Source organism: Simochromis diagramma, unplaced genomic scaffold, assembly GCF_900408965.1.
Source record: "Simochromis diagramma unplaced genomic scaffold, fSimDia1.1 OVJJ01000284.1, whole genome shotgun sequence".
Lineage (NCBI taxonomy): Eukaryota > Metazoa > Chordata > Actinopteri > Cichliformes > Cichlidae > Simochromis > Simochromis diagramma.
Genome location: NW_024386871.1, coordinates 2,772,071 through 2,795,149, shown reverse-complemented (window position 1 = coordinate 2,795,149; position 23,079 = coordinate 2,772,071). Strand labels below are relative to the sequence as shown.

At 41.0% G+C, this 23,079-nt stretch overlaps 1 protein-coding gene across 1 annotated transcript; it reads right to left on the bottom strand.

Annotated features, from left to right (window-relative positions):
* Positions 1–13,871: 13,871 nt before the first annotated feature.
* LOC120733434 (glial cell line-derived neurotrophic factor) lies at positions 13,872–19,102 on the bottom strand. The gene is made up of 2 exons (XM_040031634.1): positions 18,077–19,102; positions 13,872–17,444 (listed from the first exon to the last, which is right to left on the bottom strand). The coding sequence occupies exons 1-2, from the start codon at positions 18,303–18,305 to the stop codon at positions 16,858–16,860; spliced, it is 816 nt and encodes a 271-aa protein (XP_039887568.1). The 5' UTR covers positions 18,306–19,102; the 3' UTR covers positions 13,872–16,857.
* Between the last annotated feature and the right edge of the window lie 3,977 nt (positions 19,103–23,079).

Below are 23,079 nucleotides of genomic sequence, written 5' to 3'. Positions count from 1 at the left end.
GGTTTGTTGCAATCGCCCAAAAAATTCGCCACCCTTTAACAGCACAGATGTCTGAAGTATCATCCACGGAATTTGGGGTGATGCCGAACCCTGAAACTCCACATCGTGTCAATACAGTAAAGTCAGAGGTGGGGTTTTTGTAGAAGGGAACGTTTGAAAACCTTCAGCACAGCAAGCGTGAGAGAAATGTTTTGGCAGATGTGATAAGGAGAGATGAGGTGATTGTGAGGGGCTCCATGGAGAGAGGGAATGAAAAATGTGATGGATAACTTCCACTGCTTGCAGAAACAATCCCAAACTGAGCGTGTGTGTGTGTGTGTGTGTGTGTGTGTTGGGTGGGGCGAGGTAGCGGAGAGAAAGTTAACAGCCACAGAGGCTTAATTCAACTAAACATGAAAGGCCTCGGTGTGTTTATCTGATCCCATACGGACAGGTGGCATCCATAAAAGCCATTTTACAGGACTCGTCTTAGCATGTGTGAGAGAATGAATGTCATGACTTGTGTATCTTTCTACCCCTGGAGGGATGTACGCAGTGGCCCAAATGTGTGTGCGTATGACTCGGCGCGTGGGAATTTGCGTGCTTCTCTCTCTGCAAAAACCTGTGCTCTGTGTTTGTTTTCATGCTTCTTTATGCGTTGTGTGGCGCTGTTGTGAGTATGCGTGTGCATCCATGTTTACTCCTTTACTGGCTGTGGCTCTCAGCCTGTGTCGACCTATTTTCTATCGTGGATTGTTGCAGTCAAAGATGCAAATCCCCCATGAATTCTTAATACACTGTATGCCCTGGCTCTCACACAGGGGAAGTCAATGTAACCTGGGTTGAGTGCTAAAGCTCAACACCGTCTGTCTCAGTGAGAGTGTGTTTGTGTCTAGCTCACAGGGCCTGTGATTTTGGGAGACATGTTAGAAGGATTGCATACGATGGTGTGGAAATACAAAGGTTATCCTGGTGTTTCCTATAGAAGGTGTGTGTTGTTACTTCGCAAGTCGTACAAGACTTCCAGCAGGTAATTCATCATACCAGAGACTTGGAGATGGAGCAGAGCACTGAGGTGTTAATGTGGAGTGTTATTAGGGGTTACTCTCATCCATCTGCCACTAGTATGATCTGTTCTACAGATGTGGGGAAATGGGTGCTGAGAAAAGGGGAAAAGAAAGAAAGAAGCATGCTCTGCCTTAAAACGCAGGCACACTCGCCCTTCTTTTCTTTCTCCCTGCTCCCTGTCAAAACACCATTGTTGTAGCTGAAATCTGTCTTCCTTAGACCTATATTATGACTAGCTCTGGCATTTTGATTTCTGTTCCAGCAGCTAATTGTCTCCAGATTTAGTAGACAAATCAACTTCTGCTATATATGTGTGGCAGACGCATGCAGTAGAGATGCAGAGGGGGAAGACAAACTTTACCTTCTATCTTCAGTTTCTAATAACAATAACACAACCAGTTTCAGAAATAATTACATGAGCTTTTGTTGGTGTGAAGTGTAGTGCGTGACATATTTTCCTTTTACAAACTGCTTCTTTGAGCAGTTTTGTAATGTGCTTGAAATGCTGAAAGATATAAAGCAGGAGGGCCGTGGTTAAGGTTAGTTTATTCTTAGCATCCTGGAGAATGATTAATGTCTTGTCTACGTGAATTTGAAATTAATTATAGACGGGAACTTACTGGCAGACACAGAAGTAATGTAGATTATGCTGCTTTGCGTACAAAATGTTTTTGGGCGGACAGGTGTGCTACATTTTCATCTGGAGTGTAGTTTTCCAACTCTGGAAAACCTCTGGCCAATTTTTATTTGAAGTATTTCACTGTGCTGCTCCTAATTTGTCTGTGGTTTTTAACAAGATTTTTTTCATATTGTAGTTTCTATTGACTTGTATCCTTATTGCAAGTAATCACAGGGATGAAAATTATTTCCATCAAAGCACAGACACACACACGCACACATACACGCGCTGTCATGTTTTCATATCTTAGTGGGGACATGTAATTGTCTAATTGACATAATGCTTTCCCTATCTGCTTACCCTAACCCTAAAAATCAAAAATGAATGCCTAACCCTGACCCTTAGTCTAAACCTAACCATAACCTAATTGTAACCCTGACACTAAAACCACATTTTGAGTCTCAAAAATGTTTTCAAACTCGTGGCGGCAGGCATTTTGTCCCCATAAGGGTATCGCAAGTATACAAAGTATCAACCAGAATAGTCTAAAGCAGGGATGTCAAACAGAAGGTCCAGGGGCCAGAATTGGCCCAACAAACACTCCAATCTGGTCCAGTGGACGGCTCTAGAAAATGTGCGTACAACTTTTCCTACGCCCTTTCTGGGATAGTGTACCAGTTAAACACATCACAAACCTCAAATCTTGAGCATGACAGTGAGAGAATGGCAATAGGATCCATCATATCAGTCCAAAAGATTCATTTTGGGATGCGGTGGAGTGAGAGATTAACATCACGGATGTGCAGCAACTGCGTGATGCCATCATATTAATATCTCTGAGGAATGTTTCATACTTGTTGAGTTTAGCTCTGCTTCTCAAACAGTGAAAACTGTTACATAATTGCTCTCTGCTGTTGTGCTGGAGGACTTTGGCAAGTCAGAGAAAATGACCCTGGTGATATCATGTATTACACAGTAAAGCGTTGAGTTTGGAAGATGTGGGAATTTACCAGTCAGGGTGGATCTATTAAAAAGATTAGCTTATGGGAACCGTAGATCCAGTGTTTTTGTAGGATGAGTCGTTGTATGGATTAAAACAGTTTTGTGATTCCACTACATTTGTGGAAATGCGACGCAATCTTGCTGCTGTACCTGATTAACAAAACCTTTAACTAAGCTTGCTCTTCAACAGTGACGAAGTCTTTTATAGTTGGGTGAATGGTGGGTGGTGAGAGAGCTGTGTAGAGCAGCAGGGCTTCACTCAGCCTGTCCTCCATAGGAGGAGACGGCTCCATGTGCACGTGTGAGGGCGCTTCCTTCTTGTTACGGTTCTCTTGACGACAGCGTGCCGTGGCGACAATACGGCAGCTTCCTGTGTGACTTCACTGTGTGACGACAGATCCCCGTGTGTTCAGCCTCAGTGTGAAGTGCTACAATCAGGATATCTTTCGTTGTATAATAGATTCAGTGAGTGACCAGCTTAGACGCAGCAGGTTTTTCCATTTAAGCTCGCTCATTATTCGACGTAGCCGGTCCTCAAATGTTTTCCTTTCGTGTCACAGCCATTTATCTACAGTGTCCACAGTATGGAAGCTCCACCGCAGATTTATCTACAAAAATAAGACAGAAAATGTTTCCCACAGTGATGCCAGAGTCATGCAGAGGAAAGAGAAGAACAGCTGCAAACCTTCGTGAACTTCACACCAAGTGCTGTTCTGCGTATCAGGATGTTAGGTCGTGTACTAAACATGATAGGATACAACATCATGTGTGTGTTTTCAACTTTTTCTGACTGTAGGTCTGGATGTTTTTAGTCAAAGCAAAAGCATAAGGCATACATAAAGCTTCTGGTGATTAAACAAAAAAATCAAAGAAGAGCAGGTGACACTTAGATATTCTGACTCTGATGGTCAATGATAGCTTCTGTGGTTTCTGTGGGTCTACTGGGTCTGCTTAGGTCTGAGTGACACAAATGTCATCTTAAGTGAGGCTATATCCTTCTTAATTTGCATTTTTATAGAAAACTACAACAGGAATAACTAGTTGGTTATGTGATATTGGTCATTTTCAACAAAGTGAATACCTCTTGTGAATGCAAAAACTCAAAAAAGCCTTCCATAAAACCAGAATTTGGACAGTCTCTTCTCAACTACGGTAAAAAACAGGAATTAAAATTATTTTTTGGCTTTACTTGAAGAAGCCAGGGTTTTTTTCCCGTCAGTGTGTGATGGAGTTGTTTTTTAGACCCTCGCTGCTGTTCTGTATGCCAGAAACAATGTTTTGTTTTCTCTTCTTGTACTATCATCTGAATATTTGCCTGCTTCGTAGTGACGTAAACCACTTTACTTCAAGGTACAGGGATAAAAAAGGGCTTTTACTGCATCTTTTCATCCACTATTTACACACTATGTGTGTGTGTATATGTATATATATCTGTAAATATATCTCTTGGTGTGTTACTGGGATTATACAACCAAGTACAACAAATTGTAAGGAAGGATTTGTAAGGATTTAGGAAGTTGTTGTTGAATTGACATTCTCAAAATAAAGCCATTTTACCATTGCCATTACTGTATCATGTAACCAAAGCAAATCAAAGCATGAATAATCATGTCATCTGTTATATTCATATAGAGAAATGTATCGCTCATACAGACAGTTAGTCATCAGTCAGTGTGTGTCTCCGTTTGTGCGCGTGCCCATGATGAATGTCTGAGCGCTTGCATGTGGATTTTCATGTCAGAAGTTGACAGTGTGAGTGAATTACAAAGCGAGGGGGGCATGACAGATCAAATTTCCATCAGTTTTGTCTGACTCACTCAGGCCTGAATGGGGGTTATTAAGGCATTGTGAGGGGGTCACAAGAAGGTCATTTGAGGCTATGAAAGGTTGTAAAGGGGCTGTGAGTCAGAGGTTTGAACTGCTGGCTCTCTGTGAGTCATTTTCTGGCTTAGTGGGATACATTTCAGGGTCCGCTCACCTCAGGGGGGAAACAGATGTCTGTTAGGGGATCAGAGGCTTATAAATACTTGTGTAGGTATTTTTGGGATCTCACACACTAATGTTTGGTTTGGATTTGATCACAAGTTCTGTTATTAACAGTAGTATTTTTGGTATTTTAAAAAAAAGTCTACTCTCCATTCACGTGCTAAAGTGCAGTTTGTGCTCTGCACAAGCACATGTGTTTAACATGAAATGTATGCACAGCATTCAAATGTGCAAATAGGGTGATGTGAACATGTGATCATAATATTGTGAAGATATTTGAAACTATCCTTGTCTGCAAACTTTCTGCTACTAGTCAGCTCGGGTCCTCTACCAGAGGCCTGGGAGCTTGAGGGTCCTGCGCAGTATCTTAGCTGTTCCCAGGACTGCGCTCTTCTGGACAGAGATCTCCGATGTTGTTCCCGGGATCTGCTGGAGCCACTCGCCTAGCTTGGGAGTCACCGCACCTAGTGCTCCGATTACCACGGGGACCACCTGTTACCTTCACCCTCCACATCCTCTCGAGCTCTTCTCTGAGCCCTTGGTATTTCTCCAGCTTCTCGTGTTCCTTCTTCCTGATATTGCTGTCATTCGGAACCGCTACATCGATCACTACGGCCGTCTTCTTCTGTTTGTCTACCACCACTATGTCCGGTTGGTTAGCCACCACCACTTTTGTCCGTCTGTATCTGGAAGTCCCACAGGATCTTAGCTCGGTCATTCTCCACCACCCTTGGGGGCATCTCCCATTTTGACCTCGGGACTTCCAGGTTATACTCGTCACAGATGTTCCTGTACACTATGCCGGCCACTTGGTTATGGCGTTCCATGTATGCCTTGCCTGCTAGCATCTTGCACCCTGCTGTTATGTGCTGGATTGTCTCTGGGGCATCTTTACACAGCCTGCACCTGGGGTCTTGCCTGGTGTGATAGACCCCAGCCTCTATGGATCTTGTACTCAGAGCTTGTTCTTGTGCTGCCATGATTAGTGCCTCTGTGCTGTCTTTCAGTCCAGCTTTGTCCAGCCACTGGTAGGATTTCTGGATATCAGCCACCTCCTCTATCTGCCGGTGGTACATACCGTGCAGGGGCCTGTCCTTCCATGATGGTTCCTCGTCTCCCTCCTCTTTCTTGGGTTTCTGCTGCCTGAGGTATTCACTGAGCACTCGGTCAGTTGGGGCCATCTTCCCAATGTATTCTTGGATGTTCGTTGTCTCATCCTGGACTGTGGTGCTGACACTCACCAGTCCCCGGCCCCCTTCCTTCCGCTTAGCGTACAGCCTCAGGGTGCTGGACTTGGGGTGAAACCCTCCATGCATGGTAAGGAGCTTTCTTGTCTTTATGTCATATATATATATATATATATGACAGGGGTTAGGGGGTTAGGGTTAGGGTTATATATATATGTAATATGTACTTCATTTTAAATTTCATTTAAAAACGAATGCAAATGCAGTCCATATCGTTTTCTCTTTCCCCGATAAAGGACAAAATGAGGACACACTTGTGCAATGGCGGAAGAATGCTTGCTTGCTTGGGAAGCACATATCGTTTTAGCATCGTGATGAGCAGTAGATTTATGTAGGCACATATGGTCCAGTGGTACTGTATGTCAACTTTTGGCATGCTCTGCTGTTGTTTTTTCCATGTGCTTCAATCTTAGAGAGTGGTTGTGGCTTTTGTTAGAAGACAAGAGTACAGCTCATACATGTCTGTATTAGTATGTTAGCCATCCATTATCTTAGTGATGAGCAGTTTAAGAAGATCAGTGGGAGGACATTTCTGCACCTAATAAGAGTGCTGTTTCGGCCCTGACTTGGTTTTAGGGTTAAGGTTATGTCTAGGCCAGTCTAAGGCTGACATAAGGGGAAAAGGAATGCATTAGGCCAATTAATTTCTTCCCAATTATAGCAACAAAAATGTGTATTTACAAGTGTATGTATGTATAAATCTTGCTGTTAAATATTAAATGCAACCTGTTTAATATGACAATGTCTCTACAAAGCAATCAAACACATGTTGCATTGATTTAGAAGGAAACTTCCCCTTCCTACCGTTGCATTTTGTAATTTTCCTTTACATGTTTCCAATAACTTTGAGCAAGCTGGGGACTTTTCAATGTGACTGATGCAAATTTGCAAATTTTTTGAAATAATCAACTTTTCTTGTTATTTACATGCAATATATTTATGTTAGCTCTGGGCTTTATACCCAAGGTTTTGTATTTTTTGGAGCTCCTTGTTATGGTATTGACGGCGTGTTTCATCTTTAGTTCTTTCTGCTTTTGTTTTCTGGTTTCCGTTAGTGTTAGTATAGTTTTTATTTGGATCTGTTAATTAATTTAACCATCTTTGTATCCACCTGTGTCATGTTAAGTCTATATGTCTGTTTGTGATTCCTTGTTTAGTTGTTTCCTGTTTTATTTTGAAAGCAGTCGATTTATTAGGTTAATTGTCTTCTGCTGTCTTCTCACCTGTTTCCCTTCCGCTCCTTGTCTTGAGTGTATTATTGTCTGAGTCTCCTGGGGTTAGGGTTAGGGTTGTGGTTTGGACAATGATTTGGTTAACAATTAAAGGCGTTTGTAAGATTTTTAGTTTAAAACATTACAATCATTTTTAACAAATCATCAAAGACACCAATGCATTTTTATGTTTGGTAAATCTCTACTGAGTTTGACACATTAGCCATTTAGGGTCCACGTGTACCAGTTTAGGTTACCTGAAGATGTGACTTAAAGCCATTATTGTCGGAAGAAGTGTAGCTGTCCAGAGCAAATTTTTCTACCATGATTCAAACTTCACTCAAAGACAGGAGGTCACTGACTAAAAACTGAAGTTTTAAAAAAGAAACATGGTTAACAAGAAAATCCACGAGCTGGAGTTTGTTTCATCCCAGCATTGTCCTGTTGCGATGCTTCAGCTTGCTTGCTCACTGAGGACTCAAAGCCTGGTCCCAGCGGTAAGCTGAGATTCAGCAGATCAGCAATTTGTCATGCAGCATTGTGTAACAGAATTCGCTGATAGTAGTCACAAGCAGTGCTTGATCTTGTGTCCAGATGCTGTACAAACTACAATAAAAGGCTAACCTAGAAAAAAGTAAAATAGTTCCAGAAATATCCAGAAAGAAAACACAGTAACTTAGATTGTTACATTTGTTTTAACACTCAATAATTGTGTCAAATCAGTTTCCTATTAAGTATGATGCTTTGACAAAAATATTTAGCAGTTCTTATTCTGTGTTAGTGTATTACATTATTTTACTGAAGTAGAGTGGATTGCTTTCATAAAGGTTAATCCAAGATTAACGAAATGAACAATCCATCACCCATTACAGACACAAATAGACTGACTTCAGTGGCTAAATGGATTCATCTCTAGTTCTTTCTTTTTAAGCTGGACAAAAAAATCAAATAATTTTTCCTTAATGCCCATTTAACAAATTGCAACAACTTATTATTCTTATTTAGAAATTATACCTGAGTTACAAAGGCTGAAAAAAATCATACATCCTCACTGCAGATCTTTTGCATACCACCGAGGTGTTTATGGAGGAAACGAGAGGTTCCTCCCTTTAACATCAGGGATATACAGACACGGAGAGAAGTGTAATGTGGATTTACACTCACGTACACAGGAGGCAGCGAAGACACCAGGCCAGGTTTTGCATCTATTCTCAGGGCAATAAAAAGCACCAGAAAACAGAGGAACAGAGAGAAGAACTGGGAGGGTAAGCAGAGATGTGGGAGGTTGTGAAGGATGGAAAGAAGATGGAGGGATAGTGAGAAGTGGGGAAGGGATAAAGGGAGGTCTGCTGCTTCCTCATGAGGGAGGATGAATGGTAAGTTGGGGTCTGGTTTGCCTCCTGGGTTTTTAGACACACACACACACACACACACACACACACACACACACACACACACACACACACACACACACACACACACACACACTAGTGTGTTTACAAAGGAGAGTATAACGGTTCCACTCTGTACCTCAGTGTAGCAGAGGTGCTCCAGGGCCACATGTGTAAACGATGAGAGGAATGCACCACTGATGTATTGACATTGTGTGTTATGGACATTTTGTAACATTCATAACCTTTATGACCCTGAAGGGAACAGCTGTAGCATGTTGTCATGTGACGTCTAAGTTCATGTTTTATTTTATGTGACACAGGGCGCCTCGTGGATGGAGGAAACAACATTAAAGGCCTGCAAATTTAATTATTTTGTAAAAAATATACACATGTATATCATGGTTGTTTAAAGTTAGCGTTTGATGTTGTTTTTCGTGATTCTCATCTTTACAGATTTAAAAGGTTTTGAGCCAACCGCAAAATCAGATAAAGAAGTTATGAATGTGTTATTTGTCAATCTTGAACAATAAATCCAAATCTAAAAACACTGTATAAGTTGGGAAGGAGTTCACTTTCTGAACCTTAGAAACAGCAGTTGACTTTTTTATATAATATCATGTGATCTTCTGCAGAATCAAAACTTTCTAATGAAAGAAACAGATGTACTTGAAAATATATATTTAATATACTGAACACAGTCGAGGTCAAGGGTCAAGACTGAACTGTAGACTGTATATCAAAGAGGGAAATAGCTATTGTGACATCAAGCACCCGCCCCATTTGAAGGCATGCTGAACATTTCGTGACAGTGTGGGGAGTCTGTGGTTGATATGCTTTTATTCCCATGTGAAGCACTTTGAAATAACTTCCTGTTTTAAAAAGTGCTATATAAATAAATTTTACTTACTACTATTTACAAAATTTTCTGCAGTTTTGCAACCGGACATGACGGTCAAGATTGGATCTGTCTATGAAACTAAGAAGCACTCCATCTGCATTGGCTAATGACTTATGATTGACAGGTCACTAGCCAATGGGCATGCCCTATCTGACCCTAATAATGACCAAAACTTGCAAAATAAACTTCATCTTGCATTCAGTGTGACTTCCCTACTAGCAACTGAGCCCATGAGGTCATCATGAAAGTGTTTATTGAGGTCACAGAGAACTAGAGCTGAGCACTGTTTTCCCATGAACTTCGATATAACTGGAAGTCTTTTTGCAGTGCCCCCTTCTGCCCATTAAAAAGAATGGAGGTTTTAAGGTACTTTCAAATGAGTGCCACTTTTCAGATGCAGAAGCACAGACAGCTGAAAAGACGGATGTAGATACCGTTGGTTTTTGAAGTCTCAAGAAGAGCCTTATCAGCGCCAACTTCATGAAGTCTGACCTTGAAATCGCATGCTCATTAACTTGTGACTGCTAAGTCATTATAACCCAGATAATGATCCTTTCTAAAACATAGTATGACCAATTTTAAAAATAGATGTAACATTTTATTCAGTATGACCTGAAATTAGGGGCGGAGCCAAAAATTGCTGTGGGAGTGTGTTTTTAGAGTCTAAGCCAGAGAACCGTCGTCTCATAGACTTCTATAAGACCTGAAATATCTTTGCACTAACAGGTACAGAAACCTGGTGACCATTTAAAAACTACACGTGTGAAGCACTTAAAGCATGGCTTAAGTCCACCTCCGTCTTTTATTTACAGTCTTTGGGGTCAACTTCTAATGGTTTCTTTAAGCATGTCGTCAAAATGTTACAAATAGAAACTTGTCCTTCTATGTTGCTGAAACTAATTTCTTTAATTGTCATGTATTCATCATGGAACAGTCCAGCAGAGATTCAAAAGGCCCCGATGTTAAAACGCCCAACTTAACGGCAGCTGTAAACATGTTTTTTACCTGGTGAAATAATTGGTTTTGGTCTTAATAACTTTGTGATTTTAGATACACAACTCACTCATTTAGATGGTGCTCGGGACCTGACCACGTGGTTTTCCACTAGCTTCTACTGATTTGGTACAGTGCTAAATTATTGCTACACTTTGTTAACCCAGGCAAGCTAAAATGAATGTAGATCCGAGCTCTACCTTCTTGCTGAAATATGGTCATGTCTGTCTCTGTGTTGTCTTCCCAAAAAATTCCTGTTTTAGAAAAGGGGTCGGTGATTAATTAATTGTGTTACATATAATCTTTTGAGGAGTTTATAGCATTTTATAAAGAAATTAAATTAATACTGACCAGAATAGATTTCAGCTTATTAGTGCGGCCCTCCACAACAGTCCCAGTTACTCATGTGACCCCTTGGGAAAATTAATTTCCCACTCCTGATTAAGAATACACATTTCATTGTAAGTAATTTCCAGCTGGTCAAAAAAAAAAAAAAATCAAATGTAACATCTTTGCTGGTGTGTATCTTTGGCAGTGGTCTGTCTGTCACATCAGCTCAGCAGCTGCCTCTTTGCTTGATGTAGTGTGTCACATCGGAGCAGACAGTTTCCACTCCAGCAGGGCTACTGTTTGCTCTGCCTGTGAGCTGTTTCTTACCCTTACACTCTAACAAATACAGAGGCCGACAAGAGAATCACGTCATTAAACAGCCTGTCTACAAATCTTCAGCTGTGCCTTCTCGAGGTGACAGCGTTCATTCAGAAAAGAGTTTGCGCACATGAGATCCCGAAAGCACTTCAGTGAAAGCAAAACGGAGAAGGTAAAATGTTGTAAAGGATTTGCTGAAATGTCTTTAGAAAAAGACTGTTAAGCTGGAGAACACAATAGCTCAGAGGGCTTAATGATTTATGGTCTTTGATCACAAATGTAATTGATTTCTTTCTTTATTTTTGTGGTTTCCTCGTATAGTCCACAGATAAGTATGTGTAAATGCCATCACCCCATCAGTAGCGCCTAACTGACCAAATATGAATTGCTCAATAAAATATGATGCATGAAAAACCTAAGGAGAGCATGTTTTCCTGTATAATGATCCAATTTTCCCTTTAAAATATTACAAATGGCACTTTTTAAAAAAAAGAGAGAGAGCAAAATTATTTAACTAATATGCCAGAGATGTAGACACATGCACTTTGAGGCATAGATGCATGCACACACAGAGCAGGTGTAAAGGACATTCTCTGGTTACACCTGAATATTTAACTATCTGAACTAACACCTCTCACACAGCAACACGCAGGTGATAGTGTTGCATTCACACCTCTCATCACTTCATATTGCAGGGCATCAAGTCATGTTTAAAGCTATAATACTTGCTTAAGATCAAATGATTCAGACGTATAAAGACTATTAAATGAAATTAATATCTGTTTTTTTAATGCATTGTACCACCGACGTTACAGAGTTAGAAGCTGGTGCTGTCTCCCTCTTGTTGGCAATTGGCTGAAACAGTGCATGTTCCATCTGCAGTTCACTACAGTGATGACTGATAACACGTGTCTCAGTGTGTGTGGTAACAGTGATGAGTGGGGAGTCTGTGGTTGGTGGTCCAGACTGTAGGTTTGATGATAAGCCAACTGATGATCGGTGCAGTCCGGTTACAGCTCCAAGTTAATTCCCTCTGCCTCTGCTTTGTGTTTCAGCCAATCCAGTGATGCACAGCAGTGTTTAAACAGCACTGACAGGGTGGCAGGCCTGTTTCTTGTATCAGAAAAAAATACGAGTGATTTAGTTTTTTGATATACTTTGTACTGTCTATTTTGATATAGCAGAACTTTGGCACCAAAACTCCAGCCCTCTCTTCCTCCCTTTGTGTTTTCACTTGTGAAGCAAGAACTTCTCATTAAAAGACTCATGAAAGCTACTTTCATGAGTCTTCGGTGGCGAGTAAAAAAAAGAAATCTTGGAGCTTCTTTTGATCTAAAACAACAGGGTGAGACAGCATCAGTATTGTGTTGTCATAATACATCCTGAATTGGTAGCTGTATTATTTTCATCTATGATGACTCGCCTTTCTCTTTCTGTGGTTGTCTTTGCAATTGTCTTGTCACGTAGCCTGAGTCATTCTGACAGATTCCAGAGCGGTGGCACAAAGAGCTTCTTTTAGTTTGACAGATTTCTCATGAAGACCCCAGACATGCTTCATCGAACCATGATTACATTCAGGTTATCATCTGTATCTTTTCTCATGCCAGCTAGCCCAATACTGACTAACAAGACTCTGCCCACAATTGCTTCCTCTTGTAAACAACAATAAACAAGATGAGGAGGGAATATGTGCTTCCAATTTCTTATAAAGTAAATCTTTAAGGAAATTGGAAGGTTTGAGGCTGAGATGCAAGATGTTTTTTGGTTTATTTACAGAAAAAAGCAATTTCCAAAAAATCAAAAACTACCAGGGTGAAAATTGTTAGCCCGCCTGATGCTAATAGTCTGTTGCATACCCTTTTTACTGGATAACAGCCTGCAGTTGTTTGCTATGGTTTCAACGAGTCTCACACACATCTCCTGAATAATCCCAGCCCATTCTTCTATTCTCCTCCAGATGTAATGATCTTCTGACACGGACCTTTGTCTTTAGTTCCATCCAACAGATTTTCAGTGGGAGTTAATTCAAGGCTTTGTGCAGGCCAATCAGTAACGTTCACTTTGGTCTTCTGAAGGTAATTCTTCACCAGCGTCTTGTTGGAAGAGGAAACAATGACCCAGACCCAATTTCGCTGCTGACTGCTCTATTTTGCATCCACCATTGTGTATCACAGTGTTTTAATATATTCACTGGTCATTTCATTAGGTATAAAATGATATAATGCTGGTACAGGGTTTGACACTTCCTATAAGCTAATCTTTAAGTGACCCACCCTGACTGGTAAGTTCCCAGACATGTAAAATCACCAGGATTTTTCTTAGAACATAACAAAGTTTTCCAGACCAGAGAACAGTGATCAAGTAGGAAATAAGTGGTGCCTTAGTTTATAGTTAGTTATCACTTCTTAAGTTACAGCTTGTTAGTACTGGGTTGGACCTCCTTTTGCCTCCAGAGCTGCTTTAATTCTTCCCAGCATAGACTGCTATAGGATTATAGGCTTATAGGATATTAATTTATAAATCCGTCTTTTAATTTTTCAAAAATATATATGCATATATATTTTATGCTCTTCAAAACCCCACAATATATTATTTTGCAGTCATGTTTTAAAACATCATTAGGAGGTTGGATGGTCGAAATTTGCTTTGAAAAGTGGAAGCTAACCCAAATATAAAAATAAAAAGAATTTCTAAATTACAAAAATGGTTTTATTTGTCCAAATTTTCAAGCTCAGAGCCTCGGGGATTTCACTCACACTCACCCAGTGACTGGGTCTTTTGCTTTTTGTCAACAGAAGTAGTCTGGAGAAAAACTTCACATTTGGATATGCCAGGTTTCCTATGAGCCAGGATATTTTAATGTTTTTTACAGCAGTGAACAAATGGGTGAACAGTACAGAAAAGAGGTCTCATGTATGAAAACTATGTCAACACTTGTAGCTCTGCCAGCATTTAGCACCTGTTTGGAACACCGCCCCTTTAAGCATTAACACTTGTGTTGTATTACACTCAAGTGGAACATTATCCCTCATTACAAGCTCCTCTAACACCGTGAACAAAAGAACAGAACACTGGCCTGACTGTAATGACACTGCCTGCTAGGTGTCATTTGGCTCTAATGGTTTCCTCTGTTGTCTACGACTATAGCACTTGTTATTTATACTTTCCATAGTGCAGCTAGAACAGGTTGCTGTTGCCATCTTTCAGGGTTACATTTAATTGCTCACATTTTCTTCATATTGTCCATCAGACTATATTTTATTATAGTGTTTGGCAACCCGAATGGTGGCTACTACAAATATTTATACACAAGGCTTTTTGAGTGCAACTTGTTCATGTGTGGCTTGGACACTAAAATAATTCAAAGTAGACATAATGACTGGAAAGTGACTCATTCTGTTTACTCTTCAGATCTTAATATTGCATAACTGGCTTAGTAGAAAAATTACTAGTTGCCAGTTTTTTAAATATATGGTGATTTGTATACATTTGTTAGTTCAAAGGACAAATGGAGGGGACAAAAACGCCTTCATTACTTCACGATTTGACCTGTCGTCCTCATTTTGGGCTCCATAGTCTTATTTTTGTACTCTGTTACAGTAGCTTTGGTTAATTCACATTTAAGTAATCCTTACTTCTTCTATACTGGGCCTCGGTGCAGACTATCAGTTTATCCTGTCTGAAACAAGCTATTTTAGCTCGTCTTGCTTAAAGGGCACCTCTACTTTAATCCAACTTTGTTTCTGATTGGATGCCTCTTGCAAACAGAACGTTTGAACAGTAGACAGGTGCAGTTCACAGCGAGACCTATAACCATTATAAAGGACATCTCTTCTCTTTGACATCTTGTCTCCAAAGCAAAACAGTGGAGCTACACATGTCTGCCTCTAAAATTGTAATCAAAGCAGCTCTGAGCATGTCTGCTGTAGGGCATGATTTTTCACACAGAATCACATAATGGTATTTATGGATGAATACGACACTTAAAAAATGAAAAAACTGAATCTGTAAGCTGGCGTATGCCCTGTAGCTTTTGAACGAGGTTGCACTGACTCAAAGTTCAGGAGAGGAAGGGCTGTGAAATGTGAGATAAGAGGAGTGGATCAGATAGTGGCCACACACATTAGTTAAACATCTCCCTTCTCATGTTCTCCAATCCTCACATCCTCGTCCTCATTACTGTCTTCTCTGGATATTTCCCAAATTTTTAATAGTCTTTCCTTTCTTTTCCAACATACACTTCAGCTCTAAACTCGCTGCTTATTCTTCCATGCTATTTTGCTCGTGTTGTAAGATCTTTTGACACCCCCCGCCACTTTGATCCATCTTCTTTTCATCACTCCCTGTCAGTCCCACCTTCCTTTTATCCCTGTACTATAGGTATTGTACTATCTTGTCTCTCTTGTGTTTATTGTTTCTTCTCGTCATTTGATAACATCAGATTCTGTTCATCTTTTATTATTTCTTTAAGAACCAAGGCCCAATGCTCAATTGCTCCTGTCTTAGGTAAAAAGGGACTAAAACAAGATTTATATGAAAGCATTCTGGGATCAAATTGCAAATCAGAATGTTTTTCTAAACTTTCTGAAGGTTGGACAGACTTAAAACAGTATGCTGTTGTCTTCTAAGCTCATTAACAAAGGAATGGGGTCATTTTTTCTCCTTTTTTCATTACAGAATACAGTACACTGTAAAAATGCATTTATTAACATTAAAAATAAGACAATTTGAGCACACATACTCTAGAACGTATAGCTGCATGTTTGTTTTTGAGGTTGGTTTAATTCAGCTAAGAGGAGGAACGAGCTCTAACCATGACAAGAAAATGCTTTCGCGTAGCTTCAATCAGGAAACAGTCAAATGAGCTACTTGTACAAAGGCAGAAAAACCTTTAAAGCTTTCCTTGGGGAGTTTTTGATGAATTGAAAACACAACAGCGTGATGTTTATGAGAACAGGTCTGCATTCTGTTTGTGTCGTGCACACACGCACGACACAGACAGATGCCGTACAGCTTCCTACATATTTAAGATGCTCTGCTGATCAGTGGGAGTAACAGAAGTAAAGAAGCAGGAGTAGAAAGGATGAAGACAAATAAGCCTGGAAGCTAGTGAACATGGATGTAAACAATGTTAGACTCGAAATGTGTGCTGGCTCATTTGCGAGACCTCAAAGACACCCACACTGTGTTGTGGTGAGAAACCCTGGATGCACTCCTAACATTGTCAAGACAACTCAACGGGGTACCTTTAAGATTAGATACTGATGCGTAAAAGATGGTATTGCAGTGTACTGCTTTTATATCAAAATAAATCATATTTGATTTAAATCTTTGGCACACTCCCATAGATCTGATCACAGTAATAAATAACATTTATTCATTAAAAAAACAAATAAATATCAATAACTTAATATATTCAAGATTTCATAAATACATCTCATATGTGTGACGTTTTGTGTAACTTATGTGCTGTACAGTAGACAGAGTGAGTTGGCTGAATGTGTGACTGTGACTGAGTATAGATGGGAATATCAAATCCCACATAGCCAAGCTGTAGGCTGTAAAGGAAGTCATAGAAGCTGTAACCGTGCCGAGGTAACTCTTAAAAGTAATTTCTCTGGGGTGAAAACTTGTGTAATGCCACTTCCTGTTTATTTACTCCTATACTGCTAAATCCAAGTCATAAATCACCACATGCCAAAAAGCTTCCGTGAGTGAAATCAAAACAAAAGAAAAAACACTTAACATTATACCACTATAGAGTGGGAGTATAAAAAGTTAAAATTACACAAAGCCTGACAAGTTGCACTCCCTACACGCAGCCACATCTTCTGGCGGAGTGCTTCCTCACGGTGTGGTAAACCAGGCTGTCGTCCAGAAACGAGAGATCGTCGTCGAACGCTATTGGCCGACAGCAAGCCTGAGGGGGAACGTCTTTGGCGGGAAGCCTCCTGTTGTGAATGAGGTTGTAAAGGATTTTGTCGTAGTTTGTCTCTGACTTTCTGCACGGTCCTGAGCAGTACCTGAATATCATTTCCTCACTGGAGCGGTAGCCCAGACCGAGGTCAGACACGTTGAGGTGGATCTGTTTTAGCACGCAGCCCTGTCCTCTACCACCGCCTCTAATCTTCCCACCTGCGCCAGCACCTCTAGATCCCCCTTCTCTTCTGTTACTGTTTCGCTGGCTTGTCCTTTTCCTCTTTCTCCTTCTATGTCGGGTCCTGCTGTCAAAGTTATCTTTGGAGGGGGAAGAGATGGGGACGGCAGCGGTGGTGGTGCTGGTGGCGGAGGTAGATGAGGACACAGTGAGCGAGGAGGAGCGACGCATTCTACTGATGGTTACTTTGATGAAGTTCACCACATCTTCAAACTCATTTGGGAGGGGCTCCTCAGTGGTGTCTGAAACCAATTAAGAGACATGCATAAGGCTGGACAGAACACACTGTTTCACTTCTACACACCCCACTGGCTATTGAACACATGCAGTGGTGTGTCAGTAAACTACACATGCACATCTTTAAATGATACAGAGGTCTCTTCTGTGGAGGAAATACTGATGGGGTGGATTTAGGTGTCTTACGAATGAGTCCCATTGTCACCAGACGCTTTTACGTTTAAGTGGGATTAAACAATGAAGACAACACAGCTACTATGTAGCCTCGTGGCACAAGTTACTTGATGGAAAATGAATTCCTAATTATTACCACTTGAAGTTATTCTTCTGAGCGGAAAAAAGAGAGGCATTCATCTGCCAATAAACTGAGTATGATGAGACGTGTAACTGCAAAGGTTTTAAGACCATGATCAATCTGAATCAAATATGTAATTCGTTCAGCATAAAATAAAAGAAATTTTAAGTATAAGCAACTTAACTGGTGACCACTTACACATGTTTTCTATTTGTTGTTAGGTTTGCCAATTTTTGATTTTTTTCTCTTTCTGGTAGACACATCACCATCACGTCTTTAAGCAATTCACACAAATCTCATTGCAAATGACTTATCGGGTTTGCGCACTTTCGCTACCCTCACATTTGTCTCCTCCAGCCAGCGTTTCGTCCCTGTTTGCGGTATCCGCGCGGCTCATGCTCGTGGAAGAAACAGACAGGCCGATCTGAACGGGCGGGAGCTCGGGGGGACTCTCGGCGACGCGCCCTCTCCTCTTGGTGGACGTGGGCTGCTGCGGGCTCTGGAGCAGCGGGCTGGCGTAAACGGCACTCAGCAGTATCAAACAAGTGGTTAGACTATCCCATAACTTCATTGTCCACTTCAGTCCGACAGTAGGACATGGCGCGATGCAAAATCAACAGGTATCATCTGGCAAAAGCGCTCCACGGACGTGTAATAGTTAGACTCATCAGAGCTACTGCCAGTCCAAATGGTGGTAATCGACCGTGCGCACTGCAAACTGCACGCAATCACTCACATGCCAGCTGGACAGCGAAACGCAATGTGGCGCAACATTCGGGGCACAGACGCGCAAACGCAAATCAGCGGCTCCTCTCTGAAGTTGACTCCAAAACGGGTCCAACAACACTTTAACGATGAAAACCTTTTTTTTTCAGTCCTTCACTGTTTTCATTCAACACAGTTCCTGTTGCTGACTTCGGGCCATCTCTCTCACCATCAATCCTGACTGAGCTGCGAGGAAAAGCGAGAGAGCTGGGGAGTGCTGGTGACGTGCGACGGTCCATCCTCTGCTTCTTCCTGTCTCCACCCCATGCATGGGAACTATGCAGAAGGATGGAGGCCACAGACAAGACAGAAGCTGAAGTGTGGAGTTGGTGAGAGTTAAAGAGTTATATCACCAAGGAAATCCAGAAATGTGCCTCAGATGGGAGGGAGAAATTCCATTCTTTCCGAACCAGAATCCCCATCCTGCTTTTCGACTTGGGTTGATATTGGACGGAAAACATTTTTCCAATTAGCCAGTCAAAACAGATCGAATAGATTGTGTCGCTCCTGATGAAGACCATGTGCTTGAAATCCCACAGTTCTCCACTTAATGTACTTCAGTGCCATTTAACTTCTAGAAGTTGATGTGACAACACTTAGGCCAAGCATAACTGCGCCAGTAATTTCTTGTGTAAACCCTTTTCTCTCCCACATTAAGAGCTAATTTTTAATCACGTTATGTCCGAGGAAAACTGTAGATTTCTCTACCCATTTGTTCCTTTGTTGGTTTGTTTAAGGCAGATATTAGGAACTAATGGTCCAGTAGGCCAAAAGAACAGTTAAAAACAAATTGTCAAACATGTATGATGAGTAATTTTGTTTATAATTAATACAGACATGTGTGGATAAGCTAAGTGAGTGGAGTAAGTGGGTCAGGTTGCCTCCTCCACACTTCAGTGAAAATGCGGATAAGAGAAAGTCGGTTTTCATATCTGTTAGTTTGTTAGCTTATCCTTTTGAACATTATTATTAAATGCATAAGGAACAGGGAGTTGATGAAAATCAGAATGATATCCAGTGACTTGATCTGAGGGCTTTATATGTGACGTGAAACACTCAGTGAAGCACTCAGACAGCTGTGATGCTTAAAAGCTCTTTAGTAAGGATAAATGTATAACGTAAACTGCATTTTCTTATATGATTCAAAGTCCAGATTGAAAAGAAAAATAATTTGAAAATTATAATGGGGTCAATATGCTTTAGTTGGATTCAAACAGCAATCCTTTGGCTCAAGTAACCTTAGAGGGTGTGTGTTTTATTGTCAGGGCTTACATTTTAAAGCAAATCTGCTTTGTTTCTTCACTATTATGCATAAGAACATGATGCTTAGAATATAAATTGCAGTCTTATTGTTCAGTTTCTCAGGGTTTTTTTTTTTTAATAATCATTGCAGATAAATTGTAATCCCCTGGTTTGGTACACACAAGGCTTTTCCAAAATAACATCTTTCCATTTCCTCCATCCCAGGTAGGCCTTATAGTTTACAGCAGCCCATGAACAAGGCTGATGTGAAATACACTTATCCGAAGCAGCATATGCAGATGTGTAAACATGCGTACGGGTCCGTGCACCCTTGAACTGTAGTGTTTCATGATGAATCATGTCTGTGTCAGTGTATGCCTGCGACAGCCACATTGTATTGTAATCACTTGACTACAGTGAACATGCAAAAGCGATTTGAGCATCTGAGTATGCAGTAACTGTAAAGTCATGCACAATAACAGTCTTCTTCCACTCGTGATTTTAGAAGTTAGCCTACTAATTACTCAGAAGAGGCTTCCCTTTCCACTGACTCGCTCACTTAAATACCCTGTCCTCAAGCAATTACGCTCGTGCCAAGCAACAAATACATCAAACAGATGTTCATTTCCCTTCTTGAAAGGCATGGGGGCTGCTTGGGAGCTGCTCTGTACTCAAATCTGTCAGCCATTTTGAGAGTTTAGTTCGACTCACATGCAATAAGCTAATTGTGCCGTGTTATTCCACCCATCATTGCTGGCCGAGGTGAAACTGAGGCCCCAAAATGGCTCGTGATAGCAAAACTTGTTTTAAGTAAGAAGATATTATATTAATGTACTTAGATTTAAAATTTTAAGAAAAGACTGAGTAATATACTGGATAAAGGCATGTGTTGCTGTCTTAATGACCATTGTTTTTAGCTCAGTTTAGTTGTATAAGTTGAACTAATTCATGTCTCCTATATCAGTTTCTCTTCATAGTTTCCCTGTTGAATCCAGAATTGAATTTAAAATCCTTCTCTTCACATACAAATCAAATAGTATCATATCGCCCTAAGAGAGCCTGCAGCTTGCTTGTGGTTCCTTTGATATTTCAAAGTACAATAGGAGGTAGAGCCTTCAGGTTTCAGGCCCCTCTTCCGTGGAACCAGCTCCCAGTTTGGAACTGGGAGATGGACACCTCTCTGCTTTTAAGATTAGACTTAAAACACCGATAAAGCATATAGTTAGGGCCGGATCAGATGACTTTCTAACACAATAGGTCTTTTATCCTGTCTCTCTCCCCTCATCCCCAAACAATCTGCTGGAGGCTTCTTCCTGTTTCTTCCTGTTTAAAGGGTGTTTTTCTTTCCCATTGCCACCAAGTCCTTGCTCATAGGAGTCATCTGATTGTGGGGGTTTCCTCTTTACCTTACAATATAAAGCACTCTGAGCTGACAGTTGTTGTGATTTTTTGCTATATAAATGAAATTGAATTGAAAACAATATTGACTTACATCCCATTTAATGTAATCCATCCATCCATCCATCCATCCATCATCCATCCATCTGCCCCTGGGGCAGCAGCGTAAGCAAAGAAGCCCAGACCTCCCTCTCCCCTGCCACCTCCTCCAGCCTTTCCGGTGGAACACCAAGGCGTTAGCTGATAAATATCCTCCTCCGGGTGGGACATACCCTGAACACCTCACCAAGGAGGCATCCTTATCAGATGCCTGAACCACCTCACCTGGCTCCTTTTGATGTGGATGAGCAGCGGCTCAACTCTGAGCCCCAGATGGCTAAACTCCTCACCCTATCTCTAAGGGAGAAAGCAGTCAAACTTCGGGAAAAGCTCATTTTCACTGCTTGTATCCGCAATCTCTTCTGCCCAAAGTTCCTGACCATCGCTGAAAGTGGGGATGTAGACTGTCCAGTAAATTGAGAGCTTTGCTTTTACACTCAGCTCTCTCTTCACCACGATGAACCGCTATAGCATCCACATCACTGCAGCTACTGCACCAATCTGTCTGTTTGTGAACAAGACCCTGAACTATTTAAACTTCTCCACTTGGGGCAGGAACTTGTCACTGATACGGAGTGGGCACTCCACCTTTTCCAGCTGAGGGCCACGGCCTCAGACTTGGAGGTGCTGACTGTCATTCCTGCTGCTTTACACTCGGCTGTGAACTGCTCCAGTGTGAGGAGGAGGCTGTCACCAGATGAAGCCAGAGATGAGTGTCTGAGACCACCTAAGTGAAAGCCTTCTGCCAATTGGCTACGATAAAAATTATGAAGAGATTGGTGACAAAAGGCAGCCCTGGCGGAGTCCAACACCTATCGGAAATGAGTTATTGCCCTGTGGACTAAACTCTTGCAAAGGCTGTATGAGGATTGTACCCCATACTCCTAAAGCTCCTCTGACAGGACACCCAGAGGGACACGGTCGAATGCCTTGTCCAAGTATCTCCAAATATAGACTGATATATGTAAGCTTGTTTCTGTCTCAAAAGAAGAAAATAGGCCATGCATAAGTCAAAATTTCACGTTGTCTTAAAATTTCAAGTTATTTTCTTAATTTTGGGTCATTTTCTCAAGAATTGAGTGAGTAAGTTGAAACTGAAATCCCTAACTCTACTTTCTTTTTTAGGCAATTTACTTTACTGATTTAGGATACATGCTGGTGCAGAATCATTATTTAATTAGAGAATTACTATCTCTAAGATTGACAGGAGGTGGACAGGAAGTTGTCCTTCAATCCGTTTTTATGCATTTACAAGTAGTTTATTCTCCCACTTAAACAAAAGTTTTTTGGTTTTTTTTTGCTATAGCAGAGTTCTGTATCTTGTAACAAATACAAGATACTATTTGGTTATGTTTAAACATAACCAAATAGTTTTTAGTGCCTAGACCTAAACAAGCAATGCGTAAAAAACAAATTAAAAAAAAGTGAAAAGTGAAAAGTGAAAAGCAAAAAAAGCACAATGCCCCCAAAACAGCTGACAAACAAACTCTACTAGGACCTCTAAGATCTCCTAACACTGACTTTTTAGATATTTGAAGGAGCTCTGCTGTCACTCTAGGTGCAGCCAGTGGCATCAGAACCAAAGGACACCCTGTGTGTATCATTGTGACACCAACAGCATCTGACAGAACAGCTGTATCAGACACACTGTGACTGAAATATTTCATTAGCTATTTAATGAATTTTGGTAAACATACCCACGAGGACCAGATAATATTGGCTTGAGCTGTTGGTGAGCCCCATATTTCATCTAGCTCAAAACAATTTTTTTCCTAACATCTCCAGCATCAGCATTTTGTGTTTGTAGTTAATGTTAGCATGCTAGCACACTAAGATGATGT